The 21,305-nt window shown below is 48.9% G+C and overlaps 1 protein-coding gene across 1 annotated transcript; it reads right to left on the bottom strand.

The window, feature by feature from the left end:
• Positions 1–7,602: 7,602 nt before the first annotated feature.
• CIAO1 (cytosolic iron-sulfur assembly component 1) lies at positions 7,603–21,246 on the bottom strand. Its single transcript, XM_073653677.1, has 8 exons — positions 21,103–21,246; positions 18,046–18,196; positions 16,878–17,026; positions 14,578–14,689; positions 12,705–12,793; positions 12,036–12,234; positions 9,540–9,615; positions 7,603–8,118 (listed from the first exon to the last, which is right to left on the bottom strand). The coding sequence occupies exons 2-8, from the start codon at positions 18,182–18,184 to the stop codon at positions 7,884–7,886; spliced, it is 999 nt and encodes a 332-aa protein (XP_073509778.1). The 5' UTR covers positions 18,185–18,196; positions 21,103–21,246; the 3' UTR covers positions 7,603–7,883.
• Positions 21,247–21,305: the final 59 nt, after the last annotated feature.

The following is a 21,305-nucleotide window of genomic DNA, read 5'->3' as shown; positions in this document are numbered from 1 at the left end:
TCTTCCAGAGATTCCCGACCTTCTTGCTCAAGCTCCTTTATTCCATCCTCAGGTGAAAGGATTGCACTTAGCGGCCTGCAATTTGAGAGGTCGTTGCTAGAGGGTCGGGGTTTCTCATCGAATCTAGTTACTACTCTTCTAGGTAGTAGGAAACCAATCACTACTAAAATTTACAGTAGAGTCTGGAAGAAGTTCTTGTCATCTCAGGGATTCTCCCTGGGGGGGGGTCCCATAACGGCCATTTTGGAATTTCTTCAAAAAGGTCTGGAAAAAGGCCTAGCGGTTAGCACCTTAAAGGTCAAAATCTCTGCCTTAGGGGCCTTGTATAATTATAATCTGGCCGGTAACAAATGGATTTCCAGGCTCGTGAAGGCATGCAGTAGGGCCAATCCAGCCCCTATAATAAGGGTCCCTTCTTGGGATTTCAACTTAGTGCTAAACACGTTAACAGGTTTCCCCTTTGAGCCCCTTAGCTCAGGGTCCATAAAATTACTCACCCTAAAAACGATACTTCTTGTGGCCTTAACGTCAGCACGGAGGGTTAGTGAGTTACAGGCAGATCCACCTTTTACCTTAGTGCTAGACGATAGGGTAGTTTTGAGACCAGACCCTGCTTTCCTACCTAAGATTGTTTCTAAGTTTCATATGTCTCAGGAGATAGCCCTACCATCCTTCTGTTCTGAACCAAAAAATAACAAGGAGGAAAGATTTCATACCTTGGATGTCAGGAGGTGCCTTATACATTATTTAGCATCCACAAGCTCATGAAGGAAGGATAGGGCTCTATTTGTCTCCTTTCAGGGCTCCCGAAAGGGATCAAAGGTCTCAAAAGGCACTCTATCAAGGTGGATCCGAGAAGCCATCACGATGGTCTATACGGGATCAGGCAGAGATCCTCCTAACAATCTGAAGGCCCACTCTACACGGGGCATGGCTGCTTCCTGGGCAGAAAGAGCGGACGTGCCCATTGAGCAAATATGTAAGGCGCCCACGTGGTCATCTCCGTCCACTTTCTATAATCACTATAGACTTGACCTTTCTGCCTCCTCTGATCTCATATTTGGGAGAAGGGTTCTGCAGGCTGTGGTCCCTCCCTTACATACCTAGTTCTCTGTAATTCTCTTGTTGTGCTGTCATGGGTGACAGAAAAACTCGTATATTACTTACCGGTAATGTGTTTTTTTCGGAAACCATGACGGCACCTTTACATTCCCTCCCTGTCACTATGGTGTTCACCTTCCGGTTGGTGGGTGTTGAGTATTCACATGGGTGAAATTCGTTTATGGTTAATAAAATGATGTGCTCTAACTGGAGAGTCCTCTCATGCTCTGGAATCCACTGAGGCGGAGAGAGGCGTCGCCCTTTTTATCTTGAAGGTTTCCTGTCCTTGAAGGGCGGATCCCCTCTCTCGTTGAGCCGTCATGGGTTCCGAAAAAAACACATTACCGGTAAGTAATATACGTGTTTCCCAGATGTCTTCAGGAAAATATGCTCCAAATCGGGGTTAACCAGACATTAACTTCTTGGCATCCTGGCTAAATCGCTAGCTACCTTGTTTTGTAGACTGAGCCAAGACCCTCAAGCACTGGCTCTGGATCATTTGTCATCCCACGGTACTAGTCCACCCCATATATCCCACCCCACTGTGGATCCAGAATCCTAACTTCAGATTGACCACATGATGTTCCCTAATAAACGCCTTTAAGAGACCACCTTCTGTCCCAGGGTACGCACTTGCGCCTCAATTTAGAGGTGCTACATTTAAAGGCAAATAGTGAAGCCGCTGTAATAGGGTCTTACGAATGCACCGACCAGGTAGTTCAGATGATGCTCAAGTGTAGAATACCATAGAACTTAAAACTTATTTTTTCGGGTGTGAAGTTGAAACTTTCCACCCATTGCATTTCTCTCTTACTCTTCTATCCTTTCTCAAGAAAGGCCTGGAACATGGTATCAGCCTTAAGCCTTCTTTATACACTATAGATCTGTCAGTTCTCTTTCCCGACTTCCCCCAGACACACAAGAACACCACAGCGGATTATCTCAGGGAGAACAAAAGGATCAGCAGTGTGAAATTGGACAAGATGGATCTCCTCCGACATTACAAATTAGATGGTCAGTCAATAGTGGCAGGTTCAGCGACGTTGGTCTATAGTATAATGAGGCATTTAGTTCTCTGAAGGGTTGGGTCTTTGGAATAAGATTTAATGGACAAAGACTGCTTGCAAGAAAATCCACTTTCTCTTTCGCAGATCTGAATTGTAAAGCGCTGCGGAATATGTTGCGCTATATAAATAAATATTATTCATTGGAGGACACAGGAAACCATGGGTGTATAGTGCTGCCACTATGCACAAATAAAGTTAGCTCCTCTCCAGCAGTATACACCCAACTGGCAAGAAGCTAATCAGCTTTAGCTTAGTGTCAATAGATGGTGGACATGGGGCTGCACCTAACCTCGTTTCTACCTTCGGTTTGTTGTTTATTAATGATTTCCATTTTGCAGGTTCAGCTTGTGATTTGGGTGACAAAGTTTAATTGTGTCACTCTGTTCTCCCCCCTAAAGACCGAGAGCACAGTGTAGGATTGCATCACTACTGTTGGGTTCCCAGTGCATCCGACAGGACCCTATCCCCCTAACACATCAGGAAGTGTTCAGGACATCTGCACTGAGGGACAGGTGGACTGGTCCTTGCCATCACCCCCCCGAGCCAGATGTGCACGGTGGGATGACTGACCATTGTGGGAACTAATACAGGTACCTTCCCATTTAATAAGCGATCTCCAGTCATAAAGAGCAAAATAACTTTCATATCGCGTTTACCGCTCTCCCCGCCTCCCCTCTGTGGCCATCACCTAAAATTTGGGACCCGGCTCCATTCTAGGCCTTCTCCATAGGCTATGCCACGTCCCCATCATCCCAGCCAATCACTCGCACCAGCTCATTGTGTGGCCACGCCCACCACTCCCGACCAATGAGGACGCTTCTACCTCGGTTAGTCTCCAGATGACGCGACCTGCTAGCAATAGTCACCGACGCCTTGGTAATTACTTGGTCTCAGTTCTCCCTCCTGTACCTGTTCCCACCCTTGCCACTAATCCCCAGGGTGGTCAAGAAGTTCAAGACGGAGGGAGTACCCTTCGTTGTCATCATTCCAGAGTGGCCCAGAAGACCCTGGTACACAGAAGTAATCAACCTCCTCGCGGACACTCCGTGGAAACTCCCGGACCTTCCAGACCTTCTCTCACAGGGTCCTCTCTTCCACCAGAATTCTCAGTCGCTCAATTTAACGGCATGGCTGTTGAGACCGCTGTTCAGAAATCCGCCGATTTCTCCGAATAGGTTGTTCAGACCATGATCAGAGCTAGGAAGCCGTCTTCCTCCCGCATTTACCACCGGACGTGGAAAGCCTTTTTCCGCTGATGCGAAACTAATCGCACCTCGCCGATGGTCTGTCATCCGCCTTCTATTTTGTCCTTCCTACAATCGGGCCTGGAATCTGGCCTGTCCCTCAGTTCTCTCAAGGGAAAGGTGTCTGCCCTATCCATCCTTTTTGAAAGAAATCTAGCGTCTCGACTGAAGATCAAGATCTTCTTGCAGGGACTTGCGCACTCCGTTCCCCCCCTACCGGCCTCCGATAGAACCTTGAAACCTCAATCTAGTGCTCAATGTTCTTCAAGAGTCACCATTTGAATCTCTACGAGAAATTTCTTTCACTCTTTTTCTGGAAAGCGGCCTTCCTGGTCGCTTTTTTACTTCTATCAGACGAGTTTCTGAACTCATGTCTTGTTCCCCTTATCTAGTGTTCCACCAGGACAAGGTAGTGTTATGTCCGATACCAGCCTTTCTCCCTAAGGTGGTTTCTGCATTTCACCTCAATGAGGATATTGTTCTTCCTTCCTCTTGTCCATCCCCTTCTCCTCCTCGAGAGTGGTCTCTAAACAAACTAGACCTGATAAGAGCCCTCTGTCTCTACCTTTCCAGAACAGCACCCATCAGACGTACAGATTACCATTGCTCGCTGGGTTCATTCTGCCATTCTGGAAGCCTACCAACTAAGGGACAGAACGTGTCCACTTAGGGTCACAGCTCACTCCACTCGTGCAGTGGGTGCCTCTTGGGCCATCCGCCTCACAGATTTGCAAGGCTGCAACGTGGTCTTCCATTCGTACCTTTGTCAAGTTCTACAAGATTCACTCCTAAGCCTCATCTGATGCAAATCTTGGTAGAAAGGTCCTGCAAGCCGCAGTGGCCTTACCTCTGACTTGAGAGTACTACTCTTTTACCCACCCTTGGGACTACTTTTGGACATCCCATGGTTTGCTGAGTCCCCCAATGAAGCGATAGAGAAATGAAGATTTTGGGTATTTACCATAAAATCTCTTTCTCAGAGCCTTCATTGGAGGACACAGCACCCACCCTTGTTTATTGTTGTATACCTGTTGCCTCTCCTACTGCTTTCTCACTTACTGATTTAGCTTTGTGTCAGCTGGTGGGGGTATACTGCTGGGGAGGAGCTAACTTTTTTTGCATAGTATCAGCAGCATAAACCCATGGTTAACTGTGTCCCACCCAATGAAGGCTTCAAGAGCTTTTACGGTAGGTACCCAAATCTTCATATCTACACTTTCCTACAGGAGATGACCCATATAGCACTACCTGCCTGCCTTAACCCGATCCTGCATTAGGACGTCTTGGGAAGGGGTCTGCATGTGTAGAGATGGCTCCCTCCCCAGGTGGCAGCTGCTGGCTATATTTATTTTACTTGCTTATATAGTGCCATTATATTCCACAGCAGTTTATGGACATCATAATCCCGGTCCACAGTAGGACTCACAATCTACATTCCTCATCAGTATGTCTTTAACATACAGTCTGCATCAGTCTCCAACAGCCGCAGCTATAGCAGAGTGCTGGCTGTGGTGGTTAGCAATTTAAACGCCGCTGTCTATCTCTGACACGGGCATTTAAATGGATGGATATGCCACTGCCCCCCCGTGTAACAATCCCGGACTTCCGACGGGTTACTATATTGATAGCTGGGAGGTCTGCTGAAGAGCCTCATCACTGTGATCTCATTCCTCCATAGGAGACAGGTTTTCTCTACAGTCTGCAATACCATACTATTGCAATATATAGTACAAATAATCGCAGGGACTACAAAATGTAAACAAAAAAAAAAAATGTAATTATTATTCTAATTCCCCCTCCATTTAAAAATAAACCTATTTGGTATCGCCACATTCATAAGTCTGAACTATTAAAATATAAAATTAATTAATCCGACTGGTAAATGCCAAAAAGAGAAAAGAAAAAAATTAGGGGTTTTTATTTTTTTTCATCTATTAAAAAAAAAAGATAATAAAGCATTGCATGTACACGAAATTGGTATCAAAGAGTCAGCTCACTGTGCAAAAAAAAGCACTCTCTTATCCCAATCAACAAAAAAATAAAAATGTTACCGTCTCGGAGAATGAAAAGCTTTTTTTTTTTTTTTTTTTTTTTTTAACAATATTCTGAATTTTTCACCACTTAAATAGAACACAAAAAATCTATGCACGTTTGGGCTGGTCTGGAAATTCATGTTTCCAGGTAATTTTTTTACCGCACTATCATCACCATAAAAATGAAACCCAAAAAAGGAATAGCAGAATTGCATTTTAACAGGACGTCCCTCCTGGCAACAAAAGAGATTAGTTGCTTACTGGTAACGGGATTTCTCGGAGACCATGACAGCACCACGAGAGAGGGAATCCGCCCACCAAGGACAGGAAACCTACAGACTTAAAAGGGGGCGGCCCTCCCTCTCGCCTCAGTTTGGATTACAGAGCATTGAGAGGACCGCCCGGTTAGTAGACATAGCAACATAATCATGAAACAAACAGTATATACATTTTCTTACAACACCAATGTGTGAGAATAAAGAATGAAAACAGATAAGAAGTGCTCCCAAAAAGGGGTGAAGGGAGGGAATATAAGGGTGCTGTCATGGTCTCCGAGAAATCCCGTTACCGGTAAGTAACTAATCTCTTTATCGGTCGACCATGACAGCACCACAAGAGAATTGCAGAGATGAAGATTCTAGGGAGGGACCACCGCTTGGAGCACCCTTCTCCCAAATGTGAGGTCAGACGAAGCACCCAGATCTAGTCTATAGTGCTTATAGAAGGTAGATGGAGAAGACCAGGTAGCAGCCTTACATATGTCCTCCATCGAGACGCCAGACCTCTCTGCCCATGAGGTTGCCACCGCCCGGGTAGAGTGAGCTTTCAGGCCACGCGGTGCTTCCTCTCCGCTGGATACATAGGCTAGCGTAATGGCCTCCCTAATCCATCTAGCTATGGTGGATCTAGAACCTTAAGCCCCTTCCTAACCCCCTGATCGGAGATAAATAAGGAACTATCTCTCCTAAAGGGCTGAGTGACAGCAAGGTACCTAACCACACACCTTTTCACACCTAAAGCATGGAAATCTGCTTCTATCTGATTACTAGGGTTCGGACAAAAAGAGGGTAATATTACTTCCTGAAGTCTATGAAACCGGGAAGCTACCATAGGCAAGCGCCTGCGACCGGCTTCCTCCATCAAGGACAGGAAACCAAACTGAGGCGAGAGGGAGGGCCGCCCCCTTTTAAGCCTGTAGGTTTCCTGTCCTTGGTGGGCGGATTCCCTCTCTCGTGGTGCTGTCATGGTCGACCGATAAAATGTAAAGTATTAATGTTTTATTATTTTTTTTAAAGTAACTTTTTTAATGGTATAAAATATGAAAACTAATTTAAACAGTTTGCTATGAAAAATGTAGTGTACTACTAGCTCGCTTTATGACTGCAGTAAATGTGTTCTGCTCGCGTGTGTGATGTCTCCTCCCTTTCTGGGCGTTTACAAGAGGATGAAGTTTAGGATCACAGTGTGGAGACATTTTGTTGGTGACTGCAAAGTGAAAATGACATGAACAGTGTCACAGAGGATGGCTGGCAGTGCCAATTCTGTTTGTTGGTGCAGCTTGCTGTATCACACTCTGGAATTATATACATGGACTGTATCAAGCTCTGGGATTACATACACGCACTGTATCACACATAATGGGATTAGATGCATAACTCAGCAGACCGTGTCACACAGGATGAGGTTACTGGCATAGCTCTGCTCAGTCAGTGTAATGCCTCATTCAGATGCCTGTAGTGCAGGGACGTCTGACTGCGGCTTTACACATGCATCAGTAAGTCCTCATTCAGACATTCCTGCATTACAGGCATCTGAATGAGGAGTGATGATTACACTGCTGTGCTCTGAACACTGTGGTGATAACGGCGCTGAGGGCAGGTCGGCAGCCTGACAGCGTACTACTAATACCAGGCTACCGAGCTGTTCTCACTGCTGGAAGGAGTCATCGCTGCAGCCAACAGTGACTACAGTGCCATCAGTCAGCACTAGAGTCCCTGCATAGATTTCTATGGACACCATCTGTAACCTGATGCTTCAGTCGTCCGATATCAGTCTTCATATCTGGCAGATTTACCAGTCAATTTATAGCGAGTAATCAGCGTAGGATGTGCAGGTTAATCCCCGGCCATCAGGTTTCTCTAAAGAAACTTGGCTCAATATCTTTTAGCAATCCTTTATTTTAGAAATGCTAATAATATAAACTAATAGTTTGCATAAAATGAGTAAGGACACAATGAAGAGCAGACATGTCTGTAACACACAGCAGTAAAAGGGGGGGATCACGTCAGCATTCATTCCTGAAGGAGCCACATATCCAGCCTCAGCATGGCTAACCTGGTAAGTAACAGGGCAGACAGCAGTATGGGGACAAATGCTTCTCCTTTAAGTTATAAGTAATTTAAAAGTCATAATACGGATTAGGGAAATCCTATTGTAAATCACTCTGGCCGCTGGTACTGCCAAAAAGCCATTTCTCCATCATCACTGCAAGAAGCCAAGAAACCAGGTTCTTTAGGGTGCCATGCCACACAGTTGACATCTTGGGAGTGGGCTCGAGGCATGTGGGCTGTCAAAGAAAATGTCGGCTGCACAGAATCAGAGCCAGTATCTTCTTCAAAAATCCTGATGGCGTCATCTCCACAAGCCGTAGCAATGGCCCCTGTCAGATGACTCCTAATGGTGGAAGATGATCAAAGGATATCAGAGTGACAATCCAAAAATTAAGGAAGTACCTACATATAACAATTATATCAATCACCCCCACTGCTCCACTCCTCCCTCACCCCCACATCGCCCACTGCTCCACTCCTCCTTCATCCCCCCACTCCTCCCTCACTCCCCCACTCAGACCCACTCCTCCCTTACCCCCACGCCGCCCACTGCTCCACTCCTCCCTTACCCCCACGCCGCTCACTGCTCCACTCCTCCCTTACCCCCATGCCGCCCACTGCTCCACTCCTCCCTTACCCCGACGCCGCTCACTGCTCCACTCCTTACCCCCACAGCGCCCACTGCTCCCTTACCCCCACACCACCCACTGCTCCACTCCTCCCTTACCCCCACTGCTCCACTCCTCCCTCATCCCCCCACTCCTCCCTCACTCCCCCACTCAGGCCCACTCCTCCCGTACCCCCACGCCGCCCACTGCTCCACTCCTCCCGTAGCCCCAAGCCGCTCACTGCTCCACTCCTCCCTTACCCCCACGCCGCCCACTGCTCCACTCCTCCCTTACCCCCACACCGCCCACTGCTCCCTTACCCCCACACCGCCCCACTCCTCCCTTAGCCCCAAGCCGCTCACTGCTCCACTCCCTTACCCCCACTGCTCCACTCCTCCCTTACCCCCACACTGCCCCATTCCTCCCTTACCCCCACTGCTCCACTCCTCCCTTACCCCCACTGCTCCACTCCTCCCTTAGCCCCAAGCCGCTCACTGCTCCACTCCCTTACCCCCACGCCGCCCACTGCTCCACTCCTCCCTTACCCCCACACCGCCCACTGCTCCCTTACCCCCACACCGCCCCACTCCTCCCTTACCCCCACTGCTCCACTCCTCCCTTAGCCCCAAGCCGCTCACTGCTCCACTCCCTTACCCCCACGCCGCCCACTGCTCCACTGCTCCCTTACCCCCACACCGCCCACTGCTCCCTTACCCCCACACCGCCCCACTCCTCCCTTACCCCCATGCCGCCCACTGCTCCACTCCTCCCTTACCCCCACTGCTCCATTCCTCCCTTACCCCCACATCGCCCACTGCTCCACTCCTCCCTTACCCCCACTGCTCCACTCCTCCCTTAGCCCCACGCCGCTCACTGCTCCACTCCTCCCTTACGCTCTGTGAACCATTACAACTAGTGCTATGTATTGCTCCAATGCATTTGCAATAAAAGAAAAAAAAAAAAAAAAGATTGCAACTTCTATGAAGGCCTATGTGTCTCCATGGTTACAGACTGTAACAAACCCTGTGTAGTCTGACTATGCAGTTATTTATTACTTCCGTCTATCTATCCATGCTTTTTGCCAATCCACAGACAGTAAAAGAAGCGGCAGATCTGTCCTGGGGCAGCGGGAACGTCTCCTAACACTAACACTCACCAGTGAACGTCATAGATGGTCCTGTTGTGATATCCGCTCAGGGTGCACACACACTTCCAGATGGGATCCTTCTTTCCTAAAGAAATATGTAGATATATGTTAGGAGTGTCAGCTCTATAGGACAGTCATGTAGAGGTATACATCTACTGAAAAAATAGCCATCGACCAAAAACTGGAAACAACAAAAACAACATTTTTTATTGCTCCCAAATGCTCAGTCTTGGCATTTATACCGGCAAATGGTGTTCGGAGCATCTCCGGTAACTCATCAGTGTGAGTAAGCCGCGGGCTATGATGACCAGTAATGAAGACCCGTCTTATATGTCGTAGGTCCAGCTTTTCTAACCTCTTATCACTGCTGGCCACACAAATAGGGGGTCTTACCAGGAACTGAAGTGCCCCTCTGAAGAAGCCTTGATGAAGCAGAGTCATTGAGTGATACTGTCCATTTCATGTCTGCCCGGCACACAAGTGTAATCCTCTTATCCTATAGTGTCTTCCTATTCTAGTGCCACCTTCTTGTCATAGTAAACGAGGCTTCGTATAATCTATCTAACATTTATCTAAACTTGATTTTATATTATGTCATCAGCCTAAATATCTCCATTTCCCGAAATCTGATGACTCAAATCTGCAGTAAAGCTTCGCTTACCAGCCCCCTCCTATAACATATTTTAAAGCGGGAGAGGCTGTAAGGCACAAGCGTTACCATGTGAAGTCATTTTAGTTTACTGATGTTTTTCCTCACAAAGGGGTAGAAATAAACTTCACAATTAAGTAAAAGAAAAGAAGAAATCATTAGGATCACACAAAAGTGCAGCGCACAAAGTATAGTATTTGGAGTTCTTTTAAAGGGATTTTACCCAAATTGTAAACAGGATAACCTGCTGATTGCTGGGAGTTCGACCAATAGGATCTTGAGTAATCCCAATAACTGCGCTCTGCAGAGTCCCGTCTCCAATGGGGCGAACGGCGCTCTGCAGAGTCCCGTCTCCAATGGGGCGAACGGCGCTCTGCAGAGTCCCGTCTCCAATGGGGCGAACGGCGCTCTGCAGAGTCCCGTCTCCAATGGGGCGAACGGCGCTCTGCAGAGTCCCGTCTCCAATGGGGCGAACGGCGCTCTGCAGAGTCCCGTCTCCAATGGGGCGAACGGCGCTCTGCAGAGTCCCGTCTCCAATGGGGCGAACGGCGCTCTGCAGAGTCCCGTCTCCAATGGGGCGAACGGCGCTCTGCAGAGTCCCGTCTCCAATGGGGCGAAAGGCGCTCTGCAGAGTCCCGTCTCCAATGGGGCGAAAGGCGCTCTGAAGAGTCCCATCTCCAATGGGGCGAAAGGCGCTCTGAAGAGTCCCGTCTCCAATGGGGCGAAAGGAGCTCTGAAGAGTCCTGTCTCCAATGGAGCGAAAGGCGCTCTGAAGAGTCCCGTCTCCAATGGGGCGAACGGCGCTCTGCAGAGTCCCGTCTCCAATGGGGCGAACGGCGCTCTGCAGAGTCCCGTCTCCAATGGGGCGAACGGCGCTCTGCAGAGTCCCGTCTCCAATGGGGCGAAAGGCGCTCTGATGAGTCCCATCTCCAATGGGGCGAAAGGCGCTCTGAAGAGTCCCATCTCCAATGGGGCGAAAGGCGCTCTGAAGAGTCCCGTCTCCAATGGGGCGAAAGGAGCTCTGAAGAGTCCTGTCTCCAATGGAGCGAAAGGCGCTCTGCATATTCCGGTCTTCAATGGAGCGGAGTTGCTCATGTCCATCCTCTGCTTTGTTCATTGTCTTTCGGACTGATGGCAATAGTGGAGCGCTGTACTCTGCTTTCTCACAGCCAATGAATGGGGCTGTGACAGACGGTGCGCACCTCTCCACCATTCAATCTCATGGTTCTACAGATTGATGGGGGTCTCAGCAGTCAGACTCTCAGCAATCCGAAAGCTATCCCTGTATTCTCTGGCGAGTTAGAGGATAACTTGCAATTTTGTGAAACTCCCTTTAATTCTAGTTTTTAAGGGAAGAAGAAGTCTTTAGATTGGTTTCTTGGTTATCTTTCTTCTACCCTATGAACCTGGTAACATGTAGGCTCTGTTGCTGTAGTATTATCTGGACACCACGTGAGGCTGTCTATCCTTCAGCCCTTGCAGTCCAGTCCCGAACTTCTGATCTCGTCCCCCCAAAAGCCTCATGTACCCAGAAAAGTAACTTGCCCCAACCTGCTAAAGAATAGTCCTCTCCTTTCCCATCTAATGTGACCTGCTGACAGCAGTGGAGCAGTTTTCTCTCTGTTCTGCATGTGTTTTCGCGTATCTTTATAGAAGTTAATACATTTTCTCAGCTTAATTTTGGCCACTGGTTAGCATAAAAAAAAATGGAGCAAGCAGGTTTTTTGCATCCACATTAGAGCCTCTTAGAAGTTGTAGAAAAAAGCCTCCCCGATGGCGGCTGCTCTACAACAACAGATTTTTTTGTATCTGCATTCATGTTACCAACACAGTCTTGTAAGGTTGAATTTCATTACCTTGCTCTTCTTCTCTTATATGTCTCCAGATCCGCAGGGTCCGATCATCACTGCATGTGGCCAGCTGCTCCCCGCTCTGGTCAAAAGATAAACTCCACACCGTTGACGTGTGGCCCTCCAGAGTGGCACAGCACACCCAGTCATCCTCTTCTTCATGGTACAGCTTCACAGAGTCATCGTAGCTGGCCGAAGCTAATAACTATGCGTAGAGGCAAAGTTACTAAAGATTAAGTGGAATTCCAGTTACAAGAAGTTAATCACCTTCTAGATCAATGGCTGAGACTCCCCTCCCTCCGACTGTCAGAATGGGACCACTCTTGTTACCTTCTGGAGCATCAGTGTTCCTGCTCGATGCCCACTCCATTCACGGTCTATGGGACTGATGAAAAAAAGCATGGTCCGGCGCTTGGCTTCTGACATCAGACAAACAGAAAAAGTGACGGTCGAGCATTGCACTGACGATCCATTAAGAAGGGAACAAAAGTGCTCTGTTCTGGCAATCGGTGGGGGTCTCAGAGGTTGAACCCCCACCAATCCAAAAAGGAGATAATTTCTTATAACCAGAATAGTCCTTTAGTACACTGCATGCAATGCTTTTGTTGTAGAGTACAATGTACCCCCAGCTACAGAGCACACATGTGTAAGAGCCCCCCAGTCATGTCCACTCACCTCTTGGTTAGGATGCCACACTACGTGCTTCACGTCCTGTGTGTGCGAGTTGAGTACACTGACACACTCATATTCCTCCTCTTCATCAACTGCAGGAAACAGAAAACACAAGAAGTATTCACTTAAATGGGGAATATAGTGAAAAGAAGAATAACAGTACCCAAATCGTCACCCATCTACCGATATCATGGGCAGCGTGAAGTGACTGAACTGAAGGTTCATTTGTCGAAAAATCGTGTCACTCTTTGCAGCGATGCAGTAAAGAGATTGTCCTAAATGGAGCGCCACTCACAGTATCACTGGGCGCGGCAAACAGCAGATTTTGCTTCCTGGGAGCAGCGGGCACAACACCAGAGCGCATGGGGAGTATATGGAGGGGCAGCTAGGATGACAAAGAAAGGTGGCTGGGGAACGTTCACCATGTTTTTTCAGAGAGGAGTGAGGTGGAATTATGCTCCTGTGTTCTCCGCCAGACAAGTAAATTTCTCCACAATATCTCAGGAGCCATTTTGCACCACAACAACCCCTAGCAGCATGTTGCTCGTTGCTCGTGCTACTGTGAGCAGCCTGTATGGCCTAAAAGTGCTACCATGGCCTGGAGAGTGTCTGGACTTGTTTCCTATCAAGCAATCTGGGACATTATTGGTCGGCAATTGCAGAGGGAGCTGCCAGCAGTGGATCTTGATGATTTGCCCAAGTGCTTTCAGCGGCAGAACCTTCCTCAGACAACCATTAATAACCTCATTAATAGCAGCCAAGGTGTGTAAGTGTGGGGATTCCTGTGAGTGGCGTTCATACTCCATACTGAATAAATCGAAAGGTTGTGAAAATGTTATTTCCATATCATTAAGATGTCTATCCTTCCTGAGATTTAGATCATTCCTTCTTGGTGTTGTAATTATAATATCAGGGCCTGTAATTGTACTAATAAGATGAGCTACGTACAGATTAGTGATTTGTTCAGAATTTCACGTGAAGTGGAGGCTTTGGTAAATGTTGCAGTGTGAGGACAACTGCCGATCAGACATCCGTGAGATTGGGGCTCCAGGAGGATCTCGTTTTAGGTCAGGGAAAGAATGAGGCTGTGTGCCCCCTACAGCTGATGCACGCGCAAATCCTCTGGGCTCTCCAATATAACTAAACCTCATTTTCTGCTGCCGATGGAAAGTCCAGATTATAGAAGAGGGGAGTGAGGGGACCATCTCGTCAGGATAAAATTCCCTTACACACTATTTTGTCCCAAGCATCAAGGAACCAAAAGAAGAAGAAGGAATGATTTTTATGGGTTAAACATGCATTTGGCCTTAAAGGGGTTAACCAGGACTACATTATTTTTTTACTATGGGCCTAAGAACTAAGTGTCAGGTAGTTACTACCTACCTGCCTGTTCTGCGTGGCAGCGGTCTCTTCCGACACAGAGGTCACTGACCGCTCCTGCCGGCGATTCTGCGGTTTCTACTGAGGTCACATTGACAGAGCAGCAAATTCTCTTGCTCTTTGCTCTGTTGATGGGGCGTCCCTGCCAATGTCATGCTAATCGACAGTTGGCTCCCCGCTGCCTAACTGCGGGGAGCTGGCTGTCAATGAGCATGACGTCAGCAGGGACACCCCATCGAAAGAACAGAGCAGAAGAGAAAGAGCTGCTCTGCTGATGTGAAGCAGCTGAATTATCGGCCGGACTAATGCCGGATAAAACAGGTAATGAGATACTACCTGCCTGTTAGTTTTTTGGCTCACAGTAAAAAAAATAATATATTCCTAGACACCCCCTTTAATTAAGGTAGGGAGCGGCTCCAATCTTAGAAGAATTTAACAAATATTAATACTTGTATCATGTCCGTTACCAATGACATAGCTGTATAAATGAGCTCACCTTCCCAAACCCACACACTCTTGTCACGGCTACAGGTTGCCAACAGGCTCCCAGAAGGTGCCCAGGCCACAGACTTCACCTCATTCTCATGTCCCTCAAGGGTGGTGACACACTGAAAGGAAGGACACAGATTTATAGGTAGGAACATCAGCACAAGTTCTGGCATCACATAAAGCCTCACAAGTATCAGAGACGCTGTGGGTGGAAAATCAGCAATGTATTATAGTAGCAGCAAATCCACATAGTGCAGAACATACCTGCACATAAACTGTGGATTATATCTGGAGATGGATGGTCAGCGTTTCATTGACGATGCTCCTTGTTAAGTTCAGTGGGAAAGACAAAGTCCACAACAAAACTCACCGATCTTCCGTAAAATCCACAGGTCAAAAATATATATCTCCCGACTCATTTCTCATTCCTTAGCTTGGTACCTCGCCGGCCTCCTGTGATGACGTCTTGTCTCTCCATCAATAACGGGCCACAGCTGAACTAGACATCATCCCAGGAGGACCAGAGAATGGCCAAGCAAAAAGAACACAAAAAAGCCTGGAGAGTGGAGTCTACATTTTTTAAACATTTTTTCACCAGGAAGTCAGGATATACAGTACAGACCAAAAGTTTGGACACACCTTCTCATTTAAAGATTTTTCTGTACTTTCATGACTTTGTAAATTGTACATTCACACTGAAGGCATCAAAACTATGAATTAACACATGTGGAATTATATACTTAACAAAAAAGTGTGAAACAACTGAAATTATGTCTTATATTCTAGGTTCTTCAAAGTAGCCACCTTTTGCTTTGATGACTGCTTTGCACACTCTTGGCATTCTCTTGATGAGCTTCAAGAGGTAGTCACTGGAAATGGTTTTCACTTCACAGGTGCGCCCTGTCAGGTTTAATAAGTGGGATTTCTTGCCTTATAAATGGGGTTGGGACCATCAGTTGTGTTGTGCAGAAGTCAGGTGGATACACAGCTGATAGTCCTACTGAATAGACTGCTAGAATTTGTATTATGGCAAGAAAAAAGCAGCTAAGAAAAACGAGTGGCCATCATTACTTTAAGACATGAAGGTCAGTCAGTCTGAAAAATTGGGAAAACTTTGAATGTGTCCCCAAGTGCAGTTGCAAAAACCATCAAGCGCTACAAAGAAAGTGGCTCACATGAGGACCGCCCCAGGAAAGGAAGACCAAGAGTCACCTCTGTTTCTGAGGATAAGTTTATCCGAGTCACCAGCCTCAGAAATCGCAGGTTAACAGCAGCTCAGATTAGAGACCAGGTCAATGCCACACAGAGTTCTAGCAGCAGACACATCTCTACAACAACTGTTAAGAGGAGACTTTGTGCAACAGGCCTTCATGGTAAAATACCTGCTAGGAAACCACTGCTAAGGACAGTCAACAAGCAGAAGAGACTTGTTTGGGCTAAAGAACACAAGGAATGGACATTAGACCAGTGGAAATCTGTGCTTTGGTCTGATGAGTCCAAATTTGAGATCTTTGATTCCAACCACCGTGTCTTTGTGCGACGCAGAAAAGGTGAACGGATGGACTCTACATGCCTGGTTCCCACCGTGAAGCATGGAGGAGGAGGTGTGATGGTGTGATGGGGCTTTGCTGGTGACACTGTTGGGGATTTATTCAAAATTGAAGGCATACTGAACCAGCATGGCTACCACAGCATCTTGCAGCGGCATGCTATTCCATCCGGTTTGCGTTTAGTTGGACCATCATTTATTTTTCAACAGGACAATGACCCTAAACACACCTCCAGGCTGTGTAAGGGCTATCTGACCAAGCAGGAGAGTGATGGGGTGCTACGCCAGATGACCTGGCCTCCACAGTCACCAGACCTGAACCCAATCGAGAATGGTTTGGGGTGAGCTGGACCACAGAGTGAAGGCAAAAGGGCCAACAAGTGCTAAGCATCTCTGGGAACGCCTTCAAGATTGTTGTAAGACCATTTCCGGTGACTACCTCTTGAAGCTCATCAAGAGAATGCCAAGAGTGTGCAAAGCAGTCATCAAAGCAAAAGGTGGCTACTTTGAAGAACCTAGAATATAAGACATATTTTCAGTTGTTTCACACTTTTTTGTTAAGTATATAATTCCACATGTGTTAACTCATAGTTTTGATGCCTTCAGTGTGAATGTACAATTTTCATAGTCAAGAAAATACAGAAAAATCTTTAAATGAGAAGGTGTGTCCAAATTTTTGGTCTGTACTGTATATTCTGCAAACCGCTAAATGTATGAACTTATTCTGGTTTGCAATATATCGCTGAATGTCTCTGTACCTCAAAGTCATCTTTCTTCTTCATCCAAATGCAAGTGGTGGCATCAAAACTGGCAGAGGCCAAGTAATTGCTACAGGGCGACCATGCTACTTTCCGCACCGTACGCTGGTGACCTTCTCCAAGGACTGACTTACAGACCCAGTTATCCCCTGTAGAGGCAAGAAAAGAATACGGTGAGCGGAAATATGGCCCCATGATATTCTGCATACGCTTCTACATCAGAAGTCTGTCCTTCCTTTTGTAGTTGTACTTATATTAGAGGCGCGGGAATTTGAGTTTACTTGTGTGAAGGAGGAGTAATCACCATGTATTTGGATACGTGTATACCCTTTATGGCATTGTGCCCCCTCGTGGCTGACATTACTGCAGCAGATCCTCCTGTTACAAATGTCAGTTTCCTAGACCCCTGTGCGTATGACCGAGAAAAGGGAAGAAAAATTTGAGGAAAACGATGTATTCCTGAATCTAAATGGAGTGTCGGATATTGCAGTTTTAACCCATTCAGTTTGGAGAAAACCAGCAATACCGGAGAGAGCCTACAGACAGAGTGGCGCTATTTCTACAAAAAAAAATCACAACTTAACCCCATAAAAGGACCTAAATTTATTTTATCTACTTGATGAATATTCCTGAGCCTTATTCGGACAGCAAAGTAACGGATTTATAGCATGAATGCTTGTTGAAAGGGAACCTGTCATGTCCCCAAACGGTATAAGCCAGCAGATGTAGGGTTAATAATGTAACAATGTTGTCCAGCCGCTGTATTGAAAGCGCACAAATTGGGAGAAAATGAACTTTATTCCTCCCAGGAGCCGTCGGCTTTCAGTCATGGGAGCGTGAACAGAGCGGCTTCAGTCACCGCTCAGCACCCAGTGAGCGACAGATGGAAGCACGTCCTGGGACTGACTGACAACCGGCAAAGGGCAAGTTGTCAATCACAGTGCTGAGGCGTGCTGACAACCATCACGCACTATGTACTGAGCGGTGACTGAAGCTGCTATGGCCGCGCCGCTATGACTGAAAGCCGGGAAGAATACAGTTCACTTTCAATAAGGCGGCCGGACAACACTATTAACCTGCAGAGTGAACCCATATCTGCAGATTGATAGTGTTTTGTGACAGAACAGGTTCACTTTAAGTGGTATAATGAAAAACCAAGCGTACGCACCCTCCTTGCCCCAAATTCGGATGGTTTTATCTCCTCCACATGATGCCAAGAGTGTCCCGGTAGGATTCCATGCCAGGAACCAGCAGCGAGAGTCCGGGTGAGCGCTCACCCTATTCAGCAGGGTCAGCGAGTCCTTCATACTGGATATGATCTGTGGAGGAAAGTAGCAGAACATAAGCACCTTCAGGTAATATGTAATAGCCTCTATACTAATAAATAGAGTGTCTAACGGTTATCATACAAAGCCTCTGCCAGCAGAGGAATAACTGACTAACAGGAGGCGACTCAATACCCATGGCCACTTGTAGGATGTTATTAGGACTATGTATCCCTCCTCTTCTAGATCGTCACTTTTGCACCAGAGACGCCACATGGAATTCAAGTTTTAGCTACAAAGTATTGATATCAGGACTCACATGAGCAGAGAAGGGCCCTCTATGGCGGCCGGATTGGACACCGTACAGACCTTATTGCTATATTGTGAATTCCCTTTTATCTAACTTGAAAGCATTTTTTTATTTGCCTCCACATAGACAATGTAAAGTCAGTGACCCTTTTATCTGTGCCTCATGACGTGATGTACATAAGCATCACATGTTGGGTGCTGGGGTACAGAGCCACACATGGTGGAGGGTGCCGGTGTATAGAGCTATAGAGCCAGACGTGGTGGCGGGCGCAGGCGTATAGAGCCAGACGTGGTGGTGGGCGCAGGCGTATAGAGCCAGACGTGGTGGAGGGCGCAGGCGTATAGAGCCAGACGTGGTGGCGGGCGCAGGCGTATAGAGCCAGACGTGGCGGCGGGCGCAGGCGTATAGAGCCATACGTGGCGGCGGGCGCAGGCGTATAGAGCCATGCGTGGCGGCGGGCGCAGGCGTATAGAGCCATGCGTGGCGGCGGGCGCAGGCGTATAGAGCCATGCGTGGCGGCGGGCGCAGGAGTATAGAGCCATGCGTGGCGGCGGGCGCAGGAGTATAGAGCCATGCGTGGCGGCGGGCGCAGGCGTATAGAGCCATACGTGGCGGCGGGCGCAGGCGTATAGAGCCATACGTGGCGGCGGGCGCAGGCGTATAGAGCCATACGTGGCGGCGGGCGCAGGCGTATAGAGCCATGCGTGGCGGCGGGCGCAGGCGTATAGAGCCATGCGTGGCGGCGGGCGCAGGCGTATAGAGCCATGCGTGGCGGCGGGCGCAGGAGTATAGAGCCATGCGTGGCGGCGGGCGCAGGAGTATAGAGCCATGCGTGGCGGCGGGCGCAGGCGTATAGAGCCATACGTGGCGGCGGGCGCAGGCGTATAGAGCCATACGTGGCGGCGGGCGCAGGCGTATAGAGCCATACGTGGCGGCGGGCGCAGGCGTATAGAGCCATGCGTGGCGGCGGGCGCAGGCGTATAGAGCCATGCGTGGCGGCGGGCGCAGGCGTATAGAGCCATGCGTGGCGGCGGGCGCAGGAGTATAGAGCCATGCGTGGCGGCGGGCGCAGGAGTATAGAGCCATGCGTGGCGGCGGGCGCAGGCGTATAGAGCCATACGTGGCGGCGGGCGCAGGCGTATAGAGCCATACGTGGCGGCGGGCGCAGGCGTATAGAGCCATACGTGGCGGCGGGCGCAGGCGTATAGAGCCATGCGTGGCGGCGGGCGCAGGCGTATAGAGCCATACGTGGCGGCGGGCGCAGGCGTATAGAGCCATGCGTGGCGGCGGGCGCAGGCGTATAGAGCCATGCGTGGCGGCGGGCGCAGGCGTATAGAGCCATGCGTGGCGGCGGGCGCAGGAGTATAGAGCCATGCGTGGCGGCGGGCGCAGGAGTATAGAGCCATGCGTGGCGGCGGGCGCAGGCGTATAGAGCCATACGTGGCGGCGGGCGCAGGCGTATAGAGCCATACGTGGCGGCGGGCGCAGGCGTATAGAGCCATACGTGGCGGCGGGCGCAGGCGTATAGAGCCATGCGTGGCGGCGGGCGCAGGCGTATAGAGCCATACGTGGCGGCGGGCGCAGGCGTATAGAGCCATACGTGGCGGCGGGCGCAGGCGTATAGAGCCATACGTGGCGGCGGGCGCAGGCGTATAGAGCCATACGTGGCGGCGGGCGCAGGCGTATAGAGCCATACGTGGCGGCGGGCGCAGGCGTATAGAGCCATACGTGGCGGCGGGCGCAGGCGTATAGAGCCATACGTGGCGGCGGGCGCAGGCATATAGAGCCATACGTGGCGGCGGGCGCAGGCGTATAGAGCCATACGTGGCGGCGGGCGCAGGCGTATAGAGCCATACGTGGCGGCGGGCGCCAGCTGTGTTATGCAGCAGCGACCGGAGCTGAATTTTATTGCTGCAGTCTAAGACTATAGACACAGCTGTTAATCTGTGACAGCACCATTTGTGGTTAGTACGGGGATGAGGGTCCATAAAGTGCTATCAGCTCACCCACAACACAAACTGTGGGGGTCCGATGGGTTACCATGGCAGCACGAGGCCTAATGAAGGTCGTGCCGCTGACATCTTGGTAGGACCTTTTTCTCTGCTCCACAGGAGGATAATTTCACCTCCAGAGCATTGCAGAATATTATGCAAGAAATCAAATCAAAGTCTGCTACGTTTGTAAAAAAAAAAAAGAAGTGCGGAAAGAAATCCAGATTCAGGAGAGCAGCGGCATTTACTGCAGGCGAGTGAGATCCTCCACAGCTGCATGATTGGAAACACATCAACCTTCGCTCTGGGGGCCTGACCTTTGTGGAGCAGCATAATGAAGGGGTCACAGCACCACCAGGACCATTGACTGCCACCGACACAGCCTCACACAGATGGGGCCACCGATGTCACAGTGCGTGAGACCCCCAATATATGACAAAATTGTGCCTGCTAGCAGCTACCACAAGGGGGCGCTAGCAACAAACATATCATATAGACACCTATGAGCCAAGCTCCCTCTAGTGGCCGCTGCTGTAAACTTCCGGTATAGCTCGTACGAGGCCATATGTACCGACTACCCTAATGCTATTCTATCATCTCTTTCTGAGAGCTTTCTCCTATGTAAATTTCCCCGTCACCCGCATTCACGTCTCACTTACCCTCTCCCCTGTTTTCCCACGTTACTTCCTGGCTCCGCCGCTGTGAATGCCGGTACTTGCATCCACTGCCCCCTCTGCCGGTGACGCACAGAACTACACATCGAAACCTACCCAGCATTCGATTCAGTAGAGGCCGCACAGAACGTTCTCTCGCTGTCTCTTCTAAGCCGCCATTTTGGCTGCGATATTAGTATTCATGTATA

The sequence above is a fragment of the Phyllobates terribilis genome, unplaced genomic scaffold (genome assembly GCF_046119375.1).
Source record: "Phyllobates terribilis strain yellow unplaced genomic scaffold, ASM4611937v1 Scaffold_11__3_contigs__length_659146591, whole genome shotgun sequence".
In the NCBI taxonomy this organism is placed as follows: Eukaryota; Metazoa; Chordata; class Amphibia; order Anura; family Dendrobatidae; genus Phyllobates; species Phyllobates terribilis.
Note: the sequence above shows the minus strand (reverse complement) of the source record. Positions and strands in the feature narration are given on the sequence as shown.